Source organism: Chiloscyllium plagiosum, unplaced genomic scaffold (genome assembly GCF_037043375.1).
Source record: "Chiloscyllium plagiosum isolate Xiang-an unplaced genomic scaffold, Cpla_swu_hap1 HiC_scaffold_32, whole genome shotgun sequence".
Taxonomy (NCBI): Eukaryota; Metazoa; Chordata; class Chondrichthyes; order Orectolobiformes; family Hemiscylliidae; genus Chiloscyllium; species Chiloscyllium plagiosum.
In genome coordinates, this window is record NW_028270170.1 from 18,184,945 (window position 1) to 18,212,461 (window position 27,517).

Below are 27,517 nucleotides of genomic sequence, written 5' to 3' on the forward strand. Positions count from 1 at the left end.
CCTCCACTACAGACATTTACTCCACACACTGCATCCGAAAGGCTAAGAGCATTGTGGAAGACCCCACACACCTGTCACTCAAACTCTCCTCCCTCCTGCCATCTAGCAGAAGATTCCAGACCATTCAGTCTCACAGCCAGACTGTGCAACAGTTTCTTCCCCCAAGCCATCAGGCTCCTTAACAAAGTACGATCGGACTCTTTCCCATCTGAAATTCTTTTGTATTGCTGCTAGAAAAATGTCTATTATTCATCATTCTTCCAATAGACTGCAACTTGCATGTTTGCACTTCTTATGCACTTTATGGCGTGTACGATTGTGTAGAGATTAGAGAGATTAGATTCTCTATAGTGTGAAAACAGGCCGTTCAGCCCAACCAGTCTACACTGACCCTCCAAAGAGTAACCCACCCAGACCCATTTCCTTCTGACTAATGCACCTAACACTATGGGCAATTTAGCATGGCCAATTCACCTGACGTGCGCATCTTTGGACTGTGGGAGGAAACCAGAGTACCTGGAGGAAACCCACACAGACATGGGGAGAATGTGCAAACTCCACACAGACAGTCGCCCAGGGCTGGGATTGAACCTGGGACCCTGGTACTGTGAGGCAGCAGTGCTAACCACTGAGCCACCGTGCCATATGTAGTGCATTGTCCATGTAGCAACCTCAGTCCTGGAGGACTGCTGTCTTGTTTTTACTTTATCAGTTGTATATGGTAGAAATGACAAATAAAAGTTACTCTGCTCTACTCCATTATAGCCAGCCACACAAATGAGAAGTTTGCAGGCTTCCGGCCCAAGAGGCAACTGTGATTCTGATGGTAATTGAGTTAAGCTATGCAAGAGGAAGAAAAAAAATCAACCAGGATATTTGTTCCTGATCAACTAGCATTCCTTACTAAAAAGTTCAAGGAAGGAGAGGATTGAGTTATGCTATGCTACTTTACAAAATAGCTTGCCAATACTCAGTGCCTAAATTCACATGGCATATGAAGGCTTCCACTTAGGTTACTCATTGGCTTCATTGGATTCAAAACCCAGTTATTAGGATGCACACTCAGGATAGCAGAGACATAACTGGAGGGTGTCAGGGAGACGAGCAAATAATGAAAATTCAAAACTAAGTGTCCCTCGATCTTAATTTACCTTTTCTACCTCTGGGTCATCTACAGATACAACTCGCACATTGACAGGAATGTGTTCCCTGATTTTCTCATTTACTGCTACTTCCAGAGCTTCAACCTGCTCACCCGTCACTGAAGGTGTGTCCAGTTCAATGAAACTACGCTGACGGCCCAGCTCCCTAGAAAAAAAACACATTTAAAAAGTCCCAAATTACTAGATTAGGTCCGGTACAACATTCAATGCTGCAATATTAATCATGTTTTGTCATTTTCTCCAAAATTACTGGAATATTTTATTTTTCACACAACATATAAATTGTGAAGAACATAGACCTGTTTTGACAAATCAGATACATCACATAGAAGACAAATAAATTTTAACAAAATTTTCTGAACTAGTTGTGACTGAGTGAGCAGATGGAGGGAAATTTTTCAGAGTTTTGTTTTACCTTATAGGCCTGGGTTTTGGTACTTCCAGGAAAATGTGTGGCTGCAGGGATTAGGAAATATCTAGCTATGATGCTCCAGACAACATGCTTTTGGGGCAGTATTAATAAATCAAATTGTCTATTCTTGCCCATTTTTTCACCACTTTTAATACTTGAAAACTTATCAGCAAGCCAAATATCGTCCTTCATCAGGAGATATTCTTGAAAACTATTCTCATGAACGTATTATTTCTCAAAGGGGAAATGCATTTTTCCAGCTGCTTTGTACCATGTCCTGGTTAGCTTGTAAACATATTCTTGAGAGTTATTTTTCAATGAATTGATTATCATCAGGCTGATAAATATCATTGGTGGGAAATGTGCCGATTTTCCCTTTGGGCCCAGTGTTGATATTAAGCACTTGCAAATTGGATAAAGTACAGATAAGATGGAAAATGCTTCCTGTCTCAACTCAACCAGCACCCCAACAAAGAAGCAACATTTGTGCAGTGTTCAAGCAGCACCACAGAAATAAAAGCAGAAAATGTCAGACATGCTCAGCAGATCAGGCAGCAACCACGAAGAATGTTAACCTTTCAGGTCTGTGACTTATCATTAGAAGAAGAAATTAATGTTCACTTCCTAAACCTTTCTACAATTGTCACTTAAAATAAAGCTGCCTGTACTTCAGATGGATGAGGTACAATTATCACTTGAGAATTGGTATTCTTAAATTGCTACCCATTAGTTTCAGTTCGAATAATGACATGTACAAACCTTACATTGATTATTGCTGTATTTAAAAATTCACTTTAAAGCATAGAGGTTCAGAAAACACGGACTTACAATCATATCATTTCATAGGTTAATTAAGCAGTGAAAAAAAAATGCTCCAGTGATTAAAGATACATTCCTCAGGAGAAAAGATTGAGGTGAGTCATGATTCAAGTCTATAAATAATGAAGGGCCTTAATTAATTAGAAGCAAACAGGTTATTTGACTTGGTTACTTAATACAAGACTAAAGGATCAACTTCGAGTCAAGATTAGAGAACAAAACAAAAGAAACTTGCCAATCCCAGAACAGTGGAAATTTTAGTCAAATTTGTAAAGGGGTCACAAAGACAATATACAATGGACACTGGAAATACTCAAGAGGTCGAGCAATATCTGTGAAGAAAGTAAAAGAGTTCATGCTTTGAGGCAATTATGACTTCCAAAGAAAAATCAAAAGCCGCATTCAACAGAATAATAATAGAAAGATATTTTGGACATGGTTTAATTTTATTCAGAAACTGGAGAAGGTCCCATGATAAAATCAGTCATTGACTCCAGTTGGAATGTTCTTTTCTCACATTGGCCAGAACTGAACATTAATTTATAATTATTTAACAATGGAAACTGAAGGGAAAAACAAATGCCATCAGGAAATGATTCTGTACATAGATTATGACTCTACATATAATTTATGCTTACCAAGAGGTCGTTTTGAAACCAAACATCAAATCTGCTATGGCTGTAATTAAATGTTGCCCTGAAACAGAATGGAATAAAAAGATCCAGACTTATTCTTCAGAGTTGATGATCTGGAATCTGAGCTTCAAACACTGCGGCGCATCCAGGAGGGGGAGAGTTACCTGGACACTGTTTCAGGAGGCAGTCACACCTGGGAGATTAAGTAATTCACATCCAATTAGTGATCAGGGACATCAAAGTGTGACTGTAAGTGAGGCAGGTAACGGGAACCTGAGTTCAGGAGTGCAGGAGCCTCAGCCCTTGACCTTGTCCAACAGGTATGAGATTCTTGCTCCCTGTACGGATGAGGAAAAGGGCTCTGGACAGGATGAGCCAGCTGACCATGGTGCAGAAGGCCATTCAAGAGGGGGGAGCAAAAAGACAAGTAGTTGTTATAGGGGATTCTATATTTAGGGGGACAGATAGTATCCTTCGCAAGTCGGATCGGGAGTCTCACATGGTGCGTTGCCTACCCGGTGCCAGGGTTCGGGACATCTCCGACCGGCTTGAAAGGATATTGGAGCGGGAGGGGGAGGATCCAGTTGTTGTGGTCCACGTTGGGACTAACAACATAGGCAAAGCTAGGGTGGAGGACCTGTTTGGGGATTATCAAGCACTAGGAAGGAAATTGAAGTACAGGTCCTCAAGGATCATAATCTCCGAATTACTGCCCAAGCCACGTGCCAATTGGCATAGGGATAAGAAAATTAGGGAAGTAAACACGTGGCTAAGGGATTGGTGTGGGAAAGAGGGATTCCATTTCATGGGGCATTGGCATTAGTTTTGGAACCGGGGGGATCTGTACCGTTGGGACGGTCTCCACCTGAACCGATCAGGTACCAATGTTCTAGTGAAGAGGATAAATAGGGTGGTCAGTACGACTTTAAACTTCTGAGTTGGGGGGGAAGGGAAAGTGAAAGCGACAGGGAGCTTCGAGTTAAATGGAAAGATAAGCGGCAGGATAGCATAGTGCAGGCAGATTTAAACTTGAGACAGACTGGGAATGCAGCAAAAAGGAAGGATAACTTAGGACATCTTATGAATTACAATATCTCTAATGATAAGAAAGTTAACATTAAGGCACTTTACCTGAATGCTCGTAGCATTCATAACAAAGCAGACGAACTAATGGCACAGATCATCGTGAATGATTATGATGTGGTAGGCATCACAGAGACGTGGTTACAGGGGGGTCAGGACTGGCAGTTAAACATCCAAGGGTTTTCAACTTATCGAAAAGACAGGGAGGTGGGCAGAGGGGGCGGGGTTGCCTTGTTAGTTAAGAACAAAATTAAATCTATGGTGCTGAATGACATAGGGTCGGATGATGTGGAGTCTGTGTGGGTGGAATTGAGAAACCACAAAGGCAAAAAAAACCATAGTGGGAGTTATGTACAGACCTCCTAACAGTGGTCAGGACCAGAGGCGCAACATGTACCGGGAAATAGAGAAGGCATGTCAGAAAGGCAAGGTCACAGTGATCATGGGAGACTTCAATATGCAGGCGGACTGGGTAAATAATGTTGCCAGTGGATCCAAAGAAAGGGAATTCATGGAATGCTTACAGGATGGCTTTTTGGAACAGCTTGTCATGGAGCCCACAAGGGAGCAGGCTTTTCTGGACCTAGTGCTATGTAATGAACCAGACTTTATAAAAAATCTTAAAGTAAGGGAACACTTAGGAAGCAGCGATCATAATATGGTAGAGTTCAGTCTGCAGTTTGAAAGAGAGAAGGCAAAATCGGATGTAATGGTGTTACAGTTAAATAAAGGTAATTATGAGGGCATGAGAGAGGAAGTGACGAAAATAGATTGGAAGCAGAGCCTAGCAGGGAAGACAGTACAGCAAAAATGGCAGGAGTTTGTGGGTAAAATTGAAGACACTGTACAGAGGTTCATCCCCAAGAAGAGAAAGATTATCTGGGGAGGGATTAGACAGCCACGGCTGACAAAGGAAGTCAGGAAATCTATCAAAGAAAATGAGAGAGCCTATAAAGTGGCCAAGAGCACTGGGAAATCAGAAGATTGGGAAGGCTACAAAAACAAACAGAGGATAACAAAGAGAAAAATAAGGAAAGAGAGGATCAAATATGAAGGTAGGCTAGCCAGTAATATTAGAAACGATAGTAAAAGTTTCTTTCAATACATAAGAAACAAACGACAGGCAAGAGTAGACATTGGGCCACTTCAAACTGATGCTGGAAACCTAGTGATGGGAGATAAGAAAATAGTAGGAGAACTTAATAAGTACTTTGCGTCAGTCTTCACAGTGGAAGACATGAGTAATATCCCAATAATTAAAGGGAGTCAGGGGGCTCAGTTGAGTATGGTTGCCATTACAAAAGAGAAAGTGCTAGAAAAGCTAAAAGGTCTTAAAATTGATAAATCTCCTGGCCCTGATAGGTTACATCCTAGAGTTCTGAGGGAGGTGGCTGAGGAAATAGCGGAGGCAAAGGTCACTGGAGTCAGGGAAAGTCCCAGATGATTGGAAGATCGCTGTTGTAACCCCCTTGTTCAAGAAAGGATCAAGGCAAAAGATGGAAAATTATAGGCCAATTAGCCTAACCTCGGTTGTTGGTGAAATTCTAGAATCCATCATTAAGGATGAGGTTTCTAAATTCTTGGAAGAGCAGAGTCGGATTAGAACAAGTCAACATGGATTTAGTATAGGGAGGTCGTCCCTGACAAACCTGTTGGAGTTCTTTGAAGAGGTGACAAGTAGGTTAGACCAGGGAAACCCAGTGGATATGGTCTACCCAGACTTCCAAAAGGCCTTTGATAAGGTGCCACACGGGAGGCTGCTGAACAAGGTGAGGGCCCATGGTGTTCGAGGTGAACTACTGGTATGGATTGAGGATTGGCTGTCTGACAGAAGGCAGAGAGTTGGGATAAAAGGTTCTTTTTCAGAATGGCAGCCAGTGACAAGCGGTGTCCCGCAGGGTTCAGTGTTCACATTATATATTAATGATCTGGATGAAGGGACTGGGGGCATTCTAGCGAAGTTTGCCGATGATACAAAGTTAGGTGGACAGGCAGGTAGTACTGAGGAAGTGGGGAGGCTGCAGAAGGATCTAGACAGTTTGGAGGAGTGGTCCGGGAAATGGCTGATGGAATTCAATGTGAGCAAATGCGAGGTCTTGCACTTTGGAAAAAAGAATAGAAGCATGGATTACTTTCTAAACGTTGAGAAAATTCGTAAAGCCAAAGTACAGAGGGATCTGGGAGTGCTAATTGAGGATTCTCTAAAGGTAAACATGCAGGTTGAGTCCGTGATTAAGAAAGCGAATGCAATGTTGTCAATTATCTCAAGAGGGTTGGAATATAAAAGCACTGTTGTGCTACTGAGACTTTATAAAGCTCTGGTTAGGCCCATTTGGAGTACTGTGTCCAGTTTTGGTCCCCACACCTCAGGAAGGACATACTGGCACTGGAGCGTGTCCAGCGGAGATTCACACGGATGATCCCTGGAATGGTAGGTCTAACATACGAGGAACGGCTGAGGATCCTGGGATTGTATTCATTGGAGTTTAGAAGATTAAGGGGAGATCTAATAGAAACTTACAAGATAATACATGGCTTGGAGAGGGTGGACGCTAGGAAATTGTTTCCGTTAGGCAAGGAGACTAGGACCCGTAGGACACAGCCTTAGAATTAGAGGGGGTAAATTCAGAACAGAAATGCGGAGACATTTCTTCAGCCAGAGAGTGGTGGGCCTGTGGAATTCATTGCCACAGAGTGCAGTGGAGGCTGAGACGCTAAATGTCTTCAAGGCAGAAATTGATAAATTCCTGTTGTCACAAGGAGTTAAGGGCTACGGGGAGAATGCGGGTAAGTGGAGTTGAAATACCCATCAGCCGTGATTGAATGGCGGAGTGGACTCGATGGGCCGAATGGCCTTACTTCCGCTCCTATGTCTTATGGTCTAAAAGTGCCAGTCATAATTTAATGCAAACGTGAAAAGCAAAATGAAGGTATTTCAGAAATTGAAAATTTTCTTCAATAATAAGAATATGTCAGATATTTAATAATATCTTAGAAGAAGGCCACAAAATCAATATAGGTTTTCCACTGTAACTATTGAGAAACATCTGCACCAGACATCCGCTCAGACTCTGTCAATAAACACCAGTTATAGGGGATTGAGTAATTTAGGATTTCAATTCATTCAGAAAGCTAGAAGAACAATTTGGACAAAGAAAAATGATTGGCTGGCCAAATGGGACCACTGCCATGATCTCGACTTGCACCATGTTGAACCTCATAATCATTGGTAAAGCTTACGCCTGACCACTCCCTTACACCAATAGCATCATCTGAGATCCCCGACAGGCCCACCCTGAAACATCAACATTATTTCATACCCCAGTGAGCTACGGCCAGCCCAACAGATTCCTGTCAACAAATTGACAAGAATTAGCCTGAACAGAGCAAGTTTTCTGGGTTACATCCAGTCAACATAATAGTAATTTTATGGGAGCAGAACACTTTCTACAAGTGTGTGCTCTAAGCTCTGAGACCGAAATTGACAGGTATGACATGGTGGGCATCACATAGGCGTGGCTACAAGGCGGTCAGTACAAGGACCTAAATATCTAAGGATGTACAGAGGAACCTCAATTATCCAAATGAGATGGGCAGGCACTATTTCGTTCGGATAGTTGATTATTCGTTTAATTGATTCAATGCCTCTCCTCTGGGGCTTGGAGTTTTCTGAAGTTTCCGGTTTCCTCGCTCTGCCTGCCTTGCTCCCTCTCTCTGTCTCAGGGCTTGTTTCTGAGCAGACACACAAGAGACCTGCAGCATTGCTGGATCCTTCCCCCCAACCCCATCAGTTCAATGGGATTGATGCAGCAAGCGCTCGCTAGGTTTGCTCCCCATTCAGGAGAGTAGGCAGCAGCACACCGTGCGCAAGACCCCGTCCCCCCAACCCCAACCCCCTTCCAACCCCACACCCCCCCATCCGCACCCCCAACTCCGTTCACCCCCAACCCCTATCTGCACCCCCAACTCCACTCACCCCCGCATCCAGTCCGCTCCCCCAATCTCATCCACCCCCGCCTCCATCCGCCACCCCCATCTGCACCCCCAACCCTGTCCACCCCTGCACCCAGTCTGCCCCCCAACCCCATCCACCCTTGACCCCCATCTGCCACCCCTACACCGTCCACCCCCACTCCCATCCACCCCCAACCCGTCTGCACCCCCCACCCTGGCCCCATTCGCCCCACAATCCCATCCAACACGGCCCCCATCAACCCCATCCACCTCCGCCCCCTGTCACCCCCCCCAACCCTATCTGACCCTATCCCATATACAGCGATGTACCCTAAATCCCTTCCCCAGAGAGAGAGAGGGGGCGGGTGTTCAGTCATTTGGAGACGGTGCCTGGGCTCCCATCAATGTCCAGGACTGTTCTCAGCAGCACTTCAGTAAGCTGGGTTCATTTTAATCATTGTAAATAAAAGACGCGAATAGTGTTGAAACACCTCTTTGATGTATTGCTTCTATCATGACCTTGAGATCTTCTTCAGATAATCCGAAAATCGGATAACTGATATTCGGGTAATCGACATTCCTCTGTACAGCCTATCAAAAAGACAGGAAGATGGGCAGAGAGGGTAGCGTTGCCTCGTTGGTTTGAAATGAATTTAAATCAATAATAGATATGAAGTATGGTCAGACGATGTAGAATCGGTGTAGGTAGAGTTGAGAAAATGCAAAGATAAAAAAAACCACAGTGAGAGTTATCTAAGGCCTCCAAACAGGAGGTTTTGGGCACAAGATACACCAGGAGATAGAAATAATTGTAAGAAAGGCATGGTTACAGTGATCATGGGGGGATTTCAATATGCAGGCTAACTGGGAAAATCAGGTTGTCGTGCCAGTCACAAGAAAAGGAATTTGTGTAATGTCTACGAGATGGCTTTCAGGAGCAGTTTGTGGTGGAGCACACTAGGGAACAGGCAATACTGAATTTAGTGCTGTGCAAGGAGGCAGACTTGATAAGGGAGCTTAAGGTGAAGGAACCCTTGGGAGGCAGTGACCATAATATTCTGCCACATTTATTCTGCAATTTGAGAAGAAGAAGATGGAATGAGATGTAACAGTATTACAGTTGAACAAAGGCAACTACAGAGGCATGAAGTTGGAGCTGACCAGATTGACTGGGAGAAGAGCCTAGCAAGAAAGACAGTGCAACAGAAATGGCATAAGTTTCTGGGAGTAATTCGGGAGATACAGCAAAAATTCATCCCTAGGAAAAAGAAGCATACTCAAGAGAGGTTGAGGCAACCATGGCTGACAAGGGAAGCTTGGGGCAGTAAAAAAGCAAAAGAGAAAGCATATAATGTGGTGAAGGGCAGTGGGAAACCAGAGATTGGAGAGTCGACAAAGACCAAGAGGAGAATGAGAAAAGAAATAGGGAGGGAGGAGATTAAATATGAAGGCAAGCTAGCCAATAACATAGAAGAAGATTGCAAGTGGTTCTTTAGATATAGAAAATGGCAAAAGAGAGGCAAAAGTGGACATTGGTCCACTGGAAAATGACGCTGGAGAAATAGTAATGGGGAACAAAGAAATGGCTGAGGAACTGAATAAGTACTTTGTGTCAGTTTTCACAGTGGAAGGCACAAGTAATATCCTAAAAATTCAGGAGAGTCTGGGGGCAGAGGTAAGTATGGTGGCCATCACCAAGAAGAAGGTGCTCGAAAAATGGAAAGGTCTGAAAGTGGATAAACCACCTGGACCAGATGGGCTACACCCCAGAGTTCTGAAGGAGATAGCAGAAAAGATGGTGGAGGCATTAGTAATGATATTTCAGGAATCACTGGAGTCAGGGAGGTTCCCAGAGAACAGCAAAATCACGTTTAAGAAGGGAGTAAGGCAAAAGACAGTAAATTATAGGCCAATTAGCCTGACCTTGGTCATTGATAAGACTTTGGAGTCCCCATTGTGAAGGAGGTGTTTTCTGAATACTTGGGAGTGCATGATAAAATAGGGTGAAATCAGCATGGTTTCATCAAGGGAAGGTCATGCCTGACAAATCTAATAGAATTCTTTGAGGAAGTAATAAGATCAAGAAGAGGCAATGGATGTTATCTACCTTGACATCCGGAAGGCCTTTGACAAGGTGCTGACCAGGAGGCTGCTGAGTAGGATAAGGGCCCATGTTGTTAGAGGCAAGGCACTAGCTTGGATAGAAGCTTGACAGTCTGGCAGAAAGCAGAGAGTGGGGATAAAAGGGTCCTTCTCAGGATGGCAGCTGGTGACTAGTGGTGTTCCACAAGGAGTAGTGTTGGGACGACAACTTTTCGCTTTATACATTAATAGTATAGATGAAGAAACTGAGGGCATTCAGGCTATGTTTACAGATGATAGAAAGACTGATAGAGGTACAGGTAGTATTGAGGAGGGAGGGAGGCTGCAGAAGGATTTGACAGGCTAAGAGAGTGGGCAAGGAAGTGGCAGATGGAATATAGTGTGGGAAAGTGTGAGGTCATGGATTTTGTTAGGAAGAATAGAGGCATGGACTATTTTCTAAATGGGGAGAAAATTCAGAAATCTGAAGTGCAAAGGGACTTGGGAGTTCTAGTCCAGGATTCTTTTCAGGTAGATTCAGGATTCTTTGCAGATTGAGTCACTAGTTAGGAAGGCAAATGCAATGTTGGCATTTATTTTGAGAGGACTGGATTATAAAAGCAGGAATGTACTTCTGAGGCTTTATAAAGCTCTATCAGACCACATTTAGAGTATCGTGAGCAATTTTGGGACTCACATCTCAGGAAGGATGATCTGGCCCTGGAGCAGGTCCAGAGGAGGTTCACGAGAATGATCCCAGGAATGGAAGGCTTAACATGAAGAACATTTGAAGACTTTGGGTCTATATTGATGGAATTTTGAAGGATGAGGGGGGGGGGATCTAATTGAAACTTATAGAATACTGAACAGTCTGGACAGAGTGGACATTGGGAAGATGTTTCCATTGGTAAGAGAGACGAAGACCCGAGGGCACAGCCTTAAGAGTAAAGGGAAGACCCTTTAGACTGGAGACAAGAGTAAACTTCTTCAGCCAGAGAGTGGTGAATCTATGGAACTCATTGTCACAGAAGGCTGTGGAGGCCAGATCATTGAGTATTTTAAAGACAGAGATAGATAGGTTCTTGATTGTCAAGGGGATCAAGGGTTTCAGAAAGAAAACAGGAAAATGGGTTGTGAAACCTATCAGCCATGATTGAATGGCAGAGCAGACACAATGAGCCAAATGGTCTAAGCAGTATAGTGGAATGTCAATACTGAAGACATTTTCAGTCCAAGTCTACGTCTAAAACTGTAAAATTGTTAAGTCTCTCCAAGAAAGTTGCATTTTTAATCTTTAATTGAACAATTCAACAACACCTGTTGAGATATCAATTTATAATTGATCAATGAATGACAACAGCCTGAATGCTTTTAAATAATCAGTATTTGTGCTTACCTCTATGGTCCTTACCAATTTGTATAAATGAACTATGACAAAAAGGGATCTCAGAGCAGACAGACAGGAGGATGCTCCCACTGCTTTGAAGCAATAGATTAAATGGCTTAGTTTAGAGAAACCAGAACACCCTGAAAATTCAATGAAACAGCTGAGTACCTGAATGTTGCTGCATGTGGTCAAATCGTCTTTCCCAGTCGATCTTCACCTGAACCCTAGATAAAGGCTCCAAGGGTGATTGCACAAAGTGAATAGCCTCTGGCCCATGTCTTGTCACTCGTAACACAGGAATGTCATTTATAAACCCACGGTCATCAGGCTTTAAAAAATAAATTATATGAAGTTTTCAAAACATTATTTTCATTGCTTTTTAAGCACAGGCAACATTTCAATTCCAACAATAATTAAAGCATTTCCAATATTCAACAGCAAATGAGAGTTGACTTATCATGTCAATCTTTCTGCATTACGAGAGTCTCTATTTATATAGTCCAACCTCTAACATGGTTGATTGATCTATCTGGCTCCAATAGCAGGGCAGAATTGATATGTGCTTGCCAGAAACCAATCAGATTGTTTCAAAATACTGGTAGCCAGTATTTCTATTACTGTTTCTACGTTCATTTCATTTTATTAAATGGGTTCGGAATCTTCAACCAAATTATCAACCCAAATGGCTCCATATCAAATTCCAAGTTCACTTAACCTTAAACTCTGACTTAGACTTTTAGCCCATTTATTATAAGATATTAATTAGTATTGTGCTGTATGTTCTGTGGAACCAATCACTGTCAGCTAACGATTGAGGAAGAATGCTCCAATTGATCTTTGTTTCTATATAAAGTCTCAGACTCGGTTTGGTGAACAGCAGTAAAGGATTTGTGAAGGTTTGTAGCTCAGGTTGAGGTTTAGGGTGTAGGTTTGCTCGCTGAGCTGTAGGTTTGATATCCGGATGTTTCATTACCTGGCTCGGTAACATCATCAGTGGCGACCTCCAAGTGAAGCGAAGCTGTTGTCTCCTGCTTTCTATTTATATCTTTCTCCTGGATGGGGGTTCCTGGGGTTTGTGGTGATGTCATTTCCTGTTCGTTTTCTGAGGGGTTGATAGATGGCATCTAGATCTATGCGTTTGTTTATGGCGTTGTGATTGGAGTGCCAGGCCTCTAGGAATTCTCTGGCATGTCGTTGCTTAGCCTGTCCCAGGATACATGTGTTGTCCCAGTCGTAGGACAAACAGGAAGAAAGTTAGCCACCAGGATACATGAACACTAGCTAGCCACAAAAAGACACGACCCTCTCTCTCTCGTAGCCCTACACAAGGATGAAAAAAACCACCATTTCGACTGGGACAACACATCTATTTAGATATAATTCCAAACACTATCAAGAGTCAGCAATAGCGTGTCTGATTCCGTGCAGGATCTCAACTAGGCTCTTCATTCTCCCTCTAAGAATGTGTGACATCTGAGTGCAAAGACCTTAACGCAATCATCAACATGAATCATTAGATCCTATAACATCTCCCCTCAAGTTTTATTTGCACCATTGTTAACATTAATATATTGCAGGCATAAAACTACTTTTACATTTACCACTAGGATCCTCCCCCAATAAGGCAAAAGTGAGGACTGCAGATGCTGGAAACCAGAGTCTAGATTAAAGTGGTGCTGGAAAAGCACAGCAGCTCAGGCAGCATCCGAGGAGCAGGAAAATCTCCTCCCCCAATAAGTCTATGACTTCACAAACCTGGGTGGTCTGATACTTCATAACTCTTGCATAAAGCATTCTCTTTAAACTTGGAAGAATGGCAGGTCTTTCAGTTTGAGGATTGTTGACCTTGATTCTGATCATCTGTAAATAATTTCTCCACTTAGGTATCCTTTGCAAAGGATGGAATTCCTGCTAAACCCACTACCCTATTGGGAAGACCTTTAAATTTTCTTGAATTCACTTTGCAGAAGAACATTTCCTGCTAAATCAGTTGTTACCCCATAGCATCATCTGCGATGTTTAATCTCATGTATGTCCCTCATAGTAAACAGCTGTACAGCAACTTCCTTGCAGTATCCTTTTAGATGAAACAATTTCCCATGTCCTGAATCTATGGCTGTTGGTCTGGCTTCCATTTGTTCCATGCAGCTCATCGGTATTTTGCAACTAAATATTTGAAAAGTCTGCTGAAATATCTGCGTTGAAGTATATAAGCTATTTACTTCAACCTGTTAATTTGGTTAGACATCTTAATTCACCGTTTTTCTGGGTGAATTAGTAATTTTCATATCGTCATGATATGACCTTATGGATTGCATCCTAGGATATTAAAGTTACTACAGAGATAGTTGATGGACCGATTATAATTTTCCCCGAGTTGTTGGATTCTGAAAGGTCCTGGAGGACTGGAAAACCACTAATGTAACACCCTTAATTAATTAGGAAGATAGTTGAACAAAATGGTAACAATAGGGCAGTTAGTTTAGTATCTGTCACTGGGAAAATCTAAGAGTCTATTATAAAGGACACAATAGCAGTGCATTCAGGAATACATTATATAATCCAACAGAGTTAGCGTGATTTCATAAAGGAGAAATCATGCTTGACAAATTACTTGAGGATGTAGCCAGCAGAATAGAGAAAGGAGAACTAGTAATTGTAATATATTTGAATTTGCAAATGGCACAAGGCATTTGACAACATTCAGTGCATTAGGTGCCTTAAAATAAGAATCTATGATGCTGGGGTAGTGGGTTAACATGCACAGTGGATGGGGATCCAAAATGGCGGCGATCCAGCAAGTGAGTCTGGAGTGCTCTGCCAAGACTCAGGCAAAATGGGCTGCCCGCCTCCACCACACCTACCAAATCATTCAAAATAACTTTTATTCAATACAGTTAGTCATTTTGCATCGAACTTGAGTAGTTTGGTGCTTTGCTAAAATGACTAAGGGAAAGAATGCCCGCAGCTCGCAGCAGGCAGGAACCCCTCCCCCACCACCCCCCAGCTGCAGCAGAGATGTCCACAGCCGCTCCGGGGGACTTACCTAAGGTGGTGAGCCTTGTTGCTGTGATTACCAAGCTGGAAGAGAAGATCAACGTCTTCATAGAGGAGTCCAGAAGCAGGTGGGAGTCGCTCTCAGTCGTGCTGCAAAATCACGACCGAGATATTGAAAAGATTGAACATCGAGTTGTAGGGGCGGAGCTAAAGGCCGCGACCTCTGAGGCTGCTGTGGAACCAGTCATGTGGTTGCTGTGGAACCAGACTCTTGAACAGCGAGCCCGGGCCTTAGAAGATCACATCGACGATCTTGAGAATCAGGGTCGTCGAAAAAATATTTGTTTGCTGGGCCTTTCCGAACGGGAAGCGGAAGGCCAGATTGCAGTGTTTTTGGAGCAGTGGCTCCCACAGATGTTGCAGCTGGAGGCTGGATCAGGCCAGGTGCGGGTAGACTGGGCCCACCGGGTTGCTATACGCAGGCCCAGATCGGACCAGCGCCCCCACCTGGTCCTGTTCTGGCTTCAGTGCTACAGAGAGAAGCAAAAGCTCTTGGAAGCCTCCAGAACCCTCGGGAAAGATCCCCCGGCCATGACATATAAGGGATGCTGTTTCAGGATTTTTCCCCAGCTTTGGTCTGCAAGAGGAGGGCGTTTGATGAGGAAGGACTTAAACATCCAGTACTCCTTGCGCTACCCAGCGACGCTGTTTTTTAACCACGAAGGATCCGTCTATAACTTTGGATCACTGGAGAAGGCCAGGGAATTTTTGGACTCTCTTAAATAGATTTAAGAATTAATCAGGGAGGTTAATGATGCTGTTCTTCTCCCCCGGTCTACCCTTTTTTTTCCCTTATTTCCTTTATTGTTTAATATCATCTCCAGGGGATAGGGAGGGAGGTCTCGGACTTGCCTGGACAATTATGGTTAGTCATTCGATTAAATGGTGCACCTGGAATGTCAAGGGGAGTAATTCACCAATCGAAAGGAAGAAAATACTATCAAACTTCAAAAAAAGAAAGGGTTGATATAGCTCTCTTACAGGAGATACATTTATTGGATAAAAAGCACTTGAAATTACAACAGTGAGGATTTGAACAGGCCTTCTTTTCATCTTTCAGTTCAAAAAGTAGGGGACTAGTCATTCTCATTCAGAAGAATCTCCCTTTCAAAATCTTAACTCAGATAAAAATTAATCTGGACGGTACATACTGATTAAAGCCCTTATAAATGGAGAGGAATATGGGATTTTGAATCTTTATTGTCCCCCAGCACATCCTTTCAAATTTATAATGGAAGCATTTTCCAAACTGATGGCTTTTGGGGTTCGCTACACAATTATAAGAGGAGATTTTAATTGCATTGTGGACCCGGAGATAGACAGGATACCCAAGAGTACTGCGGGTATATCCCCCGGATCCAGGCAATTGGCGGATTTGAATAAAGTACTAGAATTAGTAGATGTGTGGAGATGCCTCCACCCGCAAGGCAGAGACTTCTCTTTTTATTCTAATCCACATAAGTGTCACACTAGAATTGATATGTATTTTGCCCTCTCAACTTTTTTGAATTCCATATTATCTTGCAAAATAGATAATATAATAATTTCTGATCACACTGCAGTGTATATGGAAATCAAGACTAGGAACAATGAGACGGCTACCCGACATTGGGTTATGGATGCTTTCTTAACGAAGGATAGTAAATTCATAAAATATTTCTCTCAAGAATTCAAAACCTTTTTGGAAATTAATTCAGGTATGGCTAGTAACCCATCGGTGATGTGGGAGACCATTAAGGCTTATGCGTGAGGTCTGATCATTTCATACTCAGCGACCCAGAAAAAACAAAAGGTAGAACAACAGCGTCTACTCGAGGCTCGCTTAAAGGCAGCTGAGACAGCGTACGTTGATAGGCCCTCTTTTGCTAAATTACAAAGGTTTATGGCCCTTAGGACAGCCCTGAATACCGCACTTACCCAAATGGCAAAGAGGGAAATACTATTTGCAAAGCAAAGACTACATGGATATGGCAATAAGCCTGGTAGATACCCAGCATTTCTCGCAAGGAAAGAAAGGCCCCTCAAGCAATCACGTCCTACAGGGAAAGTGCTGGTACTTTGACTCACGATCATAAAAGGATCAACACAATCTTCAGGAAGTTTTACTTTGATTTGTATAACTCGCAGGATTGTGAAGCTAGAGCCAAGAAGATGGTGTCCTTTTTTAAAAGCCTGGCCTTTCCGGACTTAACCCCGGAACAGGTGTCGATCCTGAATACTCCCTAACAACCCAGGAAGTACTTGACGCTATCAGGCAGCTGCAGAGCAGTAAAGCACCTGGCCCAGATGGTTTTCAGATTGAATTCTACAAAGAATTTACAGGAGTACTAGCTGGTCCACTTATGGACATGTACAACTACTCATATAGTCAGGGCTGCCTCCCGCCTTCATTGAGAGAAGCCAATATTTCTCTCATGCTCAAAAAAGGAAAGGACCCAGAAGATTGCACATCATACAGACCAATATCTTTGCTAAATGTAGATTTTAAAATTCTTTCTAAAACATTAACATTGAGGCTGGAGAGGGTATTGCCATATATCATAAAAGAGGACCAGACCGGGTCTATCAAGAGCCATCGATCATCTAATAATATTAGAAGGGTTTTGAATGTGATTCAAGCCTGTCATCAGGAAATGATACCGGGAATAGTAGTCTCAGTGGATGCGGAGAAGGTATTTGACAGGATTGAATGGTCATACCTGTTATATACATTGGAAAGGTTTGGTGTTGGAATGGTATTTGCTAAATGGGTCTCAACATTGTATAATGACCTTAAAATGTGTTGCTGGAAATGCACAGGTCAGGCAGCATCAAAGGAACAGGAGAATCGACGTTTTGGGCATAAGCCCGAAGAAGGGCATATGCCCGAAGCATTGATTCTCCTGTTCCTTTGATGCTGCCTGACCTGCTGCGCTTTTCCAGCAACACATTTTTAAGCTCTGATCTCCAGCATCTGCAGTCCTCACTTTCTCCTAATTGTATAATGACCCCAAAGCAGTAGAAATCACCAATGGTTTTGGCTTGGATAGCTTCAGTGTGGGTAGGGGCTGCCATCAAGGATTCCTCTCTCACCGTTACTATTCACACTAATAATTGAGCCACTAGCGGGAGTTATACGGGCTGATTATACCGGCCCCGAGGGTTGGTACAGGTAAACATAAAATTACCCTTTATGCAAATGATGTTCTCCTTTTTCCTAGTAATCTTTTGATGTCTGTGCCCTGCCTGATCCAAGTTATTAATTTATTTAGTGCATTCTCAGGTTACAAAACTAATTTCTCAAAATCGGAGGCCATGCCGATGGGTGGTCTCGCGAGTATGTCCCACTTATTGGACGGATCTCATTTTCCCTTTTGGTGGTCTCTGGAGGGTTTTTTATATTTAGGTATTTTTATCACCCCCATATTTGGTCAGCTATACAAGGTCAATTTTGTGCAGCTACTGGAAAGGATAAGGCAGGACCTTCAATGTTGGGGGGGGGGGGGGAATCTTCCAATTTCTTGGCTAGGTAGAATAGCTCTAATTAAAATGAATGTCTTATACCCTATGAGAATGCTCCCAGTGATGCTGTTGAGGCCGGCATTATGCAAATTATATGGGTGGCTTGGTTCTTTCATCTGGAATCATAGACGGCCCCCTCATTAAGTTAAAGAAGCTACAGCTTCCACAAGCAAGGGTAGGGCTGGATTTTCCAGACTTTAGGAAGTATCCACTGAGTTCTCTATTAAGCTATATAGCCGATTGGGTCTCGTCTGACCCACAATCAATCTGGCTGGACATCAAGGCTTCTCAAACAAAGTAACCTCTTATTAACCTCTTATTTTTAGATAAGATGAAAGTCATTATGGACCATTGTAAAAACCCTGTAGTATTAAACACAATTAAAGCCTGGAAGATAATGCGGCAAAATGAGGGTAATTCACATAAAACCTCCTCTTATACTCCTATAGTGGGGGCATGGGGTTTACAACCGGGGCTCACAGACACCACATTTAAATCCTGGAGGTCTAGGAGTATTTCCTGCTTAGGGGATCTGTTTGATGAGGGTGTCATGATGTCTTTTGAACAGCTGCACCAGAAATTTGGACTAACTAATGGAGACCTCTTTCGATACTTCCAAATTTGAGACTACGTACAGATGAAGATTACGTTATTAGATAGTGTTTAGAAAACAGATAGGGAACGAAGAGTGTTGTGGCCAATGGGTTTACCCTCGGTCAGCACTCTCTATCATTTATTACATAATGAAATTTCGGAAGACTTGGAACGATTGCTTAGAACACGGGATCAGGAATTTGGGTTTTGTTTTCTCCTTTTTTTTTCTTTATCGCTTTGTTTGTTAGGTTTTGGTTATTAATTATTTAATATTTAATTGTGTATTAATGTTTGTATTTGTGTGCATTATTTTGTAAGTTTGTAAAAACATGTTAACTTTTCAATAAAAATATCTATTAAAAACAAACATGCACAGTGGATCTGCCATGTATTGGAGGAAGAGACAGAGACAGAGTGTTGAGATACAGGGGCACTTTCAGGATGGCAACCACTAAATAGTGAATTGCCACAGTTACCAGTACTGGGGCTACAACTTTGTATAGTTTGTATGAATGATTTGGATGAGGGAAATGAATGCAGCATCACTAAGTTTGCACATGATACAAAAATAGGTGGGTAGACAAGTGGTAAGGATGGCAAACCATCTGCGGAGAGATATAGACAGGTTGAGAGACTGGACAAAAATTTGGCAGATGGGATAATAATTTGGAAAGTGTGAGATTATGCACTTTTGCAGGAAGAAAAGAAAGCTGCACCACAGAGAGCTGAAATCCTCATGCATAAACCACAACAGACTAACATTCAATTTCAGTAAAAGTAGTGAAGGCAAATGGAATATTGGCCTCTATTCCAAGTGGAATGGAGTATAAAAATATGGAGGTCTTGCCAAAACTATACAAGACCCAAGTTAGACTACATTTAGAATATGGTAAACAGTGGTAGAGGATGAACCACTTGTGAGTCTTAAAAAGAGGCACTTGCTTTAACAACAAAATGCAGATTAATGCATAATAGCAATATGCAATACGTACAAGTTAAAGTGGCTAGTTGGACATCACACACAAGATTATCAGGAGCCAGGAATGACACATTGTATCCTAGTGGAATCTCAAACTAGATTCTTCATTCTTCCCCAAGGCTGAATGACATCATCAGATTGGGTGAAGCTTAATGCAGGTTAATGTTAACACTAACCTTTCTAAACCATTACCTTAAAGAACAACCAGAAATTGGTGTATTTTCACAGTTCATAGAGTCAGAGATCTGCAGTACATCGCGTCCGTGCCAGTCAAAACCCACTGCCTAACGATCTAACAGGAATCATGTCAACCCTATGAAATCTGTCAGTACTTCAAAATTTGGTTTTAGGCTCCAAACATTGGGGGCACAGTGGAAATCAGTGCAATTTTATGCCCATCTTTCAAAAAGGCAGTTATTAAAAGTGAAATTAAAATTTATTAAGGACAAGATCAAAGGACAAGGTCAAGAAGCAGTTATGATCTAATCTGTTCCTAAGCAACACCGGGCACCAAGATTCTATCATCCAAACAACATGAGATTACAGTTATGCGACTACATCACAGACTTCAAAATTGTTTAAAGCTCCCCACAAGTTCACTCCTGCTACTTTTAATCACTAGTCTCACTGCAATTAAACTGTCACTTTCACATCCTCCAAAAGGTAATATTAATAGACCCAGAATGATGTCTTAAATTAGGTTTAATCTTAAAAAAAAAGGGAAAGGAAGGAGGTTTGCAGATATTTTACTTCAAAATGGCCTGGGTTGTAAATCTGGTCTTCTGCCTATTCTAGAAGGTCATGTAACTTTTTTGGGGGAGGGCATGGTGTATTGTTGGTATCATTTATATTGGGATTGACAAGGGATCACAGACTCTAAGGGCCAGACTTTTTTTTTCTATCATTGTTCATATGTATCACTACAAATCACTTGAAAAATGTGCAATTCTGGTCTCCCTCCTATCGAAAGGATGTTGTGAAACCTGAAAGGGGTCAGAAAAGATTTACATGGTCTTGCCAGGGTTGGAGGATTTGAGCTACAGGGAGAGACTGAATAGGTTGGGGCTATTTTCCCTGGAGCATTGGAGACCGAGGGGTGATCTTATAGAGGTTTATAAAATCATGAGGGACATGGATATGGTAAATAGATAAGGTCTTTTCCCTGGGATATATGAGTCTAGAACTAGAGGGCATAGGTTTAAGGTGAGATGGGAAAGAATTAAAAGGGACCTAAGTGGCAACATTTTCACATAGAGGATGGTGCGAGACACAGAATGAGCTGCCAGAGGAAGTGGCGGAGGTTGGTACAATTACAACATTTAAAAGGCATCTGGATGGGTATATGAATAGGAAGGCTTAGACGGAAATGGGCCAAGTCAGACTAGATTAATTTAGGATATCTGGTCAGAATGGATGAGTTGGATGAAAGGGTCTATTTCTGTGCTGTACATCTCTATGATTCTATGACTCTTAATTAGCTCTCAAATAAGATAAAATGTGGACAGTTTGAGGTACAGAGCTGGCTTTATACATGAGCAACATGGGCAATGCCCAGGGCACCTATCAAGAGTGAATGAGTGACAGGTGGTCAGAGGTGTGCTGTATCCTTCACTCCCCTGTATCTCTGTTGCTCCTTATAGACTATTGTTTTCACCCAGCTCCCCAATACTCTCTCTCAGTTCTTGTTCTCTCCCGCTTCATCTCTCCAGCCAGAGACTGACAAACTTTGCAGTTAAGAAGCAGACAGATCCATCTCACATATCTGTAAGCAAATAGTTATTTTTTTTAAGTATGTCACTGAAACATATTGTACATATATTGTGTTATAATTTAGATGGGTGGAAGGACTGTCCATCATTACTAATACATTTTAAAAGGTGCCCTTCAACTAAGTAAGTCTGAGAACCGACCTTAAACCATCCAGCTCTTTAACAACACACTGCAACTCCTGCAGTGATTTCAAAGATATCAGGAACAGTTGCACATAAACAAATCAGCCTACACAATGGCTTCTCTCACCAAGATGGTAGGTGTACATTATTCAGCAACAGAAAGTTGCACTGAACCTAAAAGCATTTTTGCTTGAGACAATCCAACACTGCATCTCCAAATGTAGAAAGTTCACTCACCCTAACTCCCAATTACAGCAGGAATAAACGCAACCCTTTAAGAAACAAACCACTGACCTGTCCACCTCCCTCTGGAAACAGCAGAGTGTCCTCAAGAATCACATTAAAACCTTTCAGAATTTCTTTTTTCCCATTCACAGTGATTTTCAACTCTGCTGGAGCACACGATACCACCAAGGTCTCAAACTGAAATAAAAGGCATCATACAAATAAAACATAAGCTGCGAGAAAATCTAGAGAAACAGGATTAGGGTATTATACTGCAAAGGCACACATATTATAGTTGTTAATAAAATAAAAAAAGGTGTACATGTGCACCAGTGAAAAGACTGAAATACATGTAGAAATTTCTAGTACACAACAGGTCACTCAGCATTTGCAGAAAGTTGAAAATCACACAACACCAGGTTATAGTCCAACAGGTTTATTTGAAAATACAAGCTTTCAGAGCACTGCTCCTTCATCGGGTAACTATTGGGACAGGATCATAGGACACAGAATTTATTGTAAAAGATCGACGTCTCATATAACTGATGTTTTGTATTGAACCACCCTAGATTGCTGTTAAGTCTTTAATCACTTAGAACGGAGATATGGGTTTCAATTGATTAATATGTAAATCGCTGAACTTCTTTCAAGTCACAGTCCCGAGACAACTTAAGGTTTTATCAGTATATAAAAAAGTGACATTTCAGCTCAGACAATGACACAAAGGTGTGAGATTAGAGTCTGTCTGTATCCCAACCTTGAGTCAGACTGTTTCTATTTCCACCATGTCACATGGACTGACTGCCTGCAGACTGCGTGCTTTTGAACAAAATAGCATCCATCTGCAAATACAAATTCACCCCATGGACCTAAATGTGGGTGTGCGTGTGTGTGGGAGAGTCAGAGAGTATATGTGTGTGTGTGTGTGTGCCCGCGTGCTTGACAGAGTGTGTAAGTGAGTATATGCCCGTGCGAGGGTGTGCGCCCATGCATGAGAGTGTGAGAAGCCATCCTCTTGGGTACCAAGCTTGGCTATCAGCCACTGCCTCAACCAGGATATTGGGTTCATGTCACGCCACAGGGGAACTCACTACACTATACACTCTCTCTCACATACACTGAAGCAGACATACATACAAACACACACGCAAACACATTCTCTTACACACAATCACATTCACACAGACCCTCTCTCTCTATCACACACATAATCTGCAGGCAGTCAATCCATGTGACATTTTATAAATTCCTACTTTGGAAAGAGAACTAGTCTGACTCAAGGTTGGGATACAGACAGACTCTAACCTCACACCTTTAATACATTGCCTCAACTAAGGTCAACTTTTTTTATATTGATAAAACCTTAAGTTGTCTTGGGACTGTGACTCAAAGTAGTTCTGGGATTTACTTATTAATCAATCGAAACCTGCATCCTCATTTTAAGTGATTAAACCAGCACAGTGGCTCAGTGGTTAGCACTGCTGCCTCAAAGCACCAGAGTCCCAGGTTCGATTCCTGCCTTGGGCGAATGTCTGTGTGAAGTTTGCACATTCTCCCCATGTCTGCATGGGTTTCCTCTGGGTGCTCCGATTTCCTTCCACAGTCACAAAGATGTGTAGGTCAGGTAAATTGGCCATGCTAAATTATCCATAGTGTTGGGTGCATTAGTCAGAGGGAAATGGGTCTGGATGGGTTACTCTTCGGAGGGTCGGTGTGGACTGGTTTGGCCGAAGGGCCTATTTCCACACAGTAGGGAATCTAGTCTTTTAAAAAAAACACTTAACTGCAATCTAGGTTGGTGCAATATGTATGACACTTTAATCTTTTACAATAAATTCTGTGTCCTACAATCCTGCCCACTAGTTATCTGAAGGAGTAGTGCTCCGAAAGCTTATATTTTCAAATAAACCTGTTTGACTATAACCTGATGTTGTGTGATTTTTAACTTTGTCCACCCCAGTCCAACACTAGCACCTCCACATCATGGCTACCATTTGTTAAAAGCCTGGTTATGGCATTTAAAAGATCAGACAATCCAACAGATCTTTGGCTAAGAGATAAACAGGTGTTTTTGTAAGATTAGAAGAAAGACTGTTTTCTACTGTTCCCAAGGTAGCTCGTTGAGTCACGCAGCATTAGTTGCCGAAGTAAAAAGGGGTAAAAACAATGACTGCAAATGCTGGAAACCAGATTCTGGATTAGTGGTGCTGGAAGAGCACAGCAGGTCAGGCAGCATCCAAGGAGCAGCGAATTCGACGTTTCGGGCAAAATCCCTTCATCAGGAATAAAGGCAGAGAGCCTGAAGCGTGGAGATAAGCTAGAGGAGGGTGGGGGTGGGGAGAAAGTAGCATAGAGTACAATGGGTGAGTGGGGGAGGAGATGAAGGTGATAGGTCAGGGAGGAGAGGGTGGAGTGGATAGGTGGAAAAGGAGATAGGCAGGTAGGACAAGTCCGGACAAGTCTGAGCTGGAAGTTTGGAACTAGGGTGAGGTGGGGGAAGGGGAAATGAGGAAACTGTTGAAGTCCACATTGATGCCCTGGGGTTGAAGTGTTCCGAGGCGGAAGATGAGGCGTTCTTCCTCCAGGCGTCTGGTGGTGAGGGAGCGGCGGTGAAGGAGGCCCAGGACCTCCATATCCTCGGCAGAGTGGGAGGGGGAGTTGAAATGTTGGGCCACGGGGCGGTGTGGTTGATTGGTGCGGGTGTCCCGGAGATGTTCCCTAAAGCACTTTGCTAGGAGGCGCCCAGTCTCCCCAATGTAGAGGAGACCGCATCGGGAACAACGGATACAATAAATGATATTAGTGGATTTGCAAGTAAAACTTTGATGGATGTGGAAGGCTCCTTTAGGGCCTTGGATAGAGGTGAGGGAGGAGGTGTGGGCGCAGGTTTTACAGTTCCTGCGGTGGCAGGGGAAAGTGTCAGGATGTGAGGGTGGGTTGTAGGACGGCGTGGACCTGACCACGTAGTCACGGGGGGAACGGTCTTTGCGGAAGATGGAAAGGGGTGGAGAGGGAAATATATTTCTGGTGGTGGGGTCTGTTTGGAGGTGGCGGAAATGTCGGCGGATGATTTGGTTTATGCGAAGGTTGGTAGGGTGGAAGGTGAGTACCAGGGGCGTTCTGTCCTTGTTACGGTTGGAGGGGTGGGGTCTGAGGGCGGAGGTGTGGGATGTGGACGAGTTGCGTTGGAGGGCATCTTTAACCACGTGGGAAGGGAAATTGCGGTCTATAAAGAAGGAGGCCATCTGGTGTGTTCTGTGGTGGAACTGGTCCTCCTGGGTTCAGATACTCCGGAGGTGGAGGAAACGGGATGGCATTTTTTGCAAGAGGTAGGGTGGGAAGAGGTCTAGTCCAGGTAGCTGTGGGAGTCGGTGGGTTTGTAAAAAATGTCAGTGTCAAGTCGGTCGTCATTAATGGAGATGGAGAGGTCCAGGAAGGGGAGGGAGGTGTCAGAGATGGTCCAGGTAAATTTAAGGTCACGGTGGAATGTGTTGGTGAAGTTGATGAATTGCTCAACCCCCTCACGGGAGCACAAGGTGGTACCAATGCAGTCATCAATGTAGCTGAGGAAGAGGTGGGGAGGGGTGGGGTGAATGGGGTGGGGTGAATGGGGTGGGGTGAATGGGGTGGGGTGAATGGGGTGGGGTGAATGGGGTGGGGTGAATGGGGGTGGGGTGAATGGGGTGGGGTGGACGGGGTGGGGTGGACGGGGTGGGGGGGACGGGGTGGGGGGGACGGGGTGGGGGGGACGGGGTGGGGGGGACGGGGTGGGGGGGACGGGGTGGGGGGGACGGGGTGGGGGGGACGGGGTGGGGGGGACGGGCGGGGGACGGGGGACGGGGGGCGGGGTGGAGGGGTGGTGGATGGGGGGTGGGGATGGGGGGTGGGGATGGGGGGTGGGGATGGGGGGTGGGGAGTGGGGGGTGGGGAGTGGGGGGTGGGGAGTGGGGGGTGGGGAGTGGGGGGTGGGGAGTGGGGGGTGGGGAGTGGGGGGTGGGGAGTGGGGGGTGGGGAGTGGGGGGTGGGGAGTGGGGGGTGGGGAGTGGGGGGTGGGGAGGTGGGGGGTGGGGGGTGGGGGGTGGGGGGTGGGGGGTGGGGGGTGGGGAGTGGGGAGTGGGGGGTGGGGGGTGGGGGGTGGGGGGTGGGGGGTGGGGGGTGGGGAGTGGGGGGTGGGGGGTGGGGGCGGGGGGTGGGGAGTGGGGGGTGGGGGCGGGGGGTGGGGGAGGGGGGAGGGGGGATGGGGTAGAGGTGGGGGGATGGGGTAGGGGTGGGGGGATGGGGTAGGGGTGGGGGGATGGGGTAGGGGTGGGGGGATGGGGTAGGGGTGGGGGGATGGGGTAGGGGTGGGGGGATGGGGTAGGGGTGGGGGGATGGGGTAGGGGTGGGGGGATGGGGTAGGGGTGGGGGGATGGGGTAGGGGTGGGGGGATGGGGTAGGGGTGGGGGGATGGGGTAGGGGTGGGGGGATGGGGTAGGGGTGGGGGGATGGGGTAGGGGTGGGGGGATGGGGTAGGGGTGGGGGGATGGGGTAGGGGTGGGGGGATGGGGTAGGGGTGGGGGGATGGGGTAGGGGTGGGGGATGGGGTAGGGGTGGGGGATGGGGTAGGGGTGGGGGATGGGGTAGGGGTGGGGGATGGGGTAGGGGTGGGGGATGGGGTAGGGATGGGGGATGGGGTAGGGGTGGGGGGAGGGGTGGGGGGAGGGGTGGGGAGTGGGGGAGGGGTGGGGAGTGGGGTGGGGGTGGGGGCTGGGGTGGGGGTGGGGGCTGGGGTGGGGGTGGGGGCTGGGGTGGGGGTGGGGGCTGGGGTGGGGATGGGGGCTGGGGTGGGGATGGGGGCTGGGGTGGGGATGGGGGCTGGGGTGGGGATGGGGGATGGGGGATGGGGATGGGGCGGGGGGCGGTGGGGGGCGGTGGGGGGCGGGGGCGGGGGGCGGTGGGGGGCGGGGGGCGGCGGGGGGGGATGGGGGAGGGGATGGGGGAGGGGATGGGGGGGAGGGGATGGGGGGAGGGGATGGGGGGGAGGGGATGGGGGGGAGGGGATGGGGGGGAGGGGATGGGGGGGAGGGGATGGGGGGGAGGGGATGGGGGGGAGGGGATGGGGGGGAGGGGATGGGGGGGAGGGGATGGGGGGATGGGGATGGGGGGATGGGGATGGGGGGATGGGGATGGGGGGATGGGGATGGGGGGATGGGGTAGGGGGGATGGGGTAGGGGGGATGGGGTAGGGGGGATGGGGTAGGGGGGATGGGGTAGGGGGGATGGGGTAGGGGGGATGGGGTAGGGGGGATGGGGTAGGGGGGATGGGGTAGGGGGGATGGGGTAGGGGGGATGGGGTAGGGGGGATGGGGTAGGGGGGATGGGGTAGGGGGGATGGGGTAGGGGGGATGGGGTAGGGGGGATGGGGTAGGGGGGATGGGGTAGGGGGTGGGGGGATGGGGTAGGGGGTGGGGGGATGGGGTAGGGGGTGGGGGGATGGGGTGGGGGGATGGGGTAGGGGGTGGGGGGATGGGGTGGGGGGTGGGGGGATGGGGTGGGGGGATGGGGTAGGGGGTGGGGGGATGGGGTGGGGGGATGGGGTGGGGGGATGGGGTGGGGGGATGGGGTGGGGGGATGGGGTGGGGGGATGGGGTGGGGGGATGGGGTGGGGGGGGATGGGGTGGGGGGATGGGGTGGGGGGGGGTGGGGTGGGGGGATGGGGTGGGGGGGGGGTGGGGTGGGGGGATGGGGTGGGGGGG

General features: G+C 45.6%; 1 protein-coding gene across 1 annotated transcript in view; it reads right to left on the reverse strand.

Moving 5' to 3' along the window:
* aarsd1 (alanyl-tRNA synthetase domain containing 1) overlaps positions 1–27,517 on the reverse strand; it is a 46,982-nt gene that overhangs the window by 16,895 nt on the left and 2,570 nt on the right. The window contains exons 2-5 of the mRNA XM_043675003.2: positions 21,853–21,981; positions 11,704–11,863; positions 3,033–3,090; positions 1,152–1,308 (exon numbers count right to left, since the gene is read on the reverse strand). Of these exons, the coding sequence (XP_043530938.2) occupies positions 1,152–1,308; positions 3,033–3,090; positions 11,704–11,863; positions 21,853–21,981 (504 nt within the window). The remainder of the gene's footprint in view (positions 1–1,151; positions 1,309–3,032; positions 3,091–11,703; positions 11,864–21,852; positions 21,982–27,517) is intronic.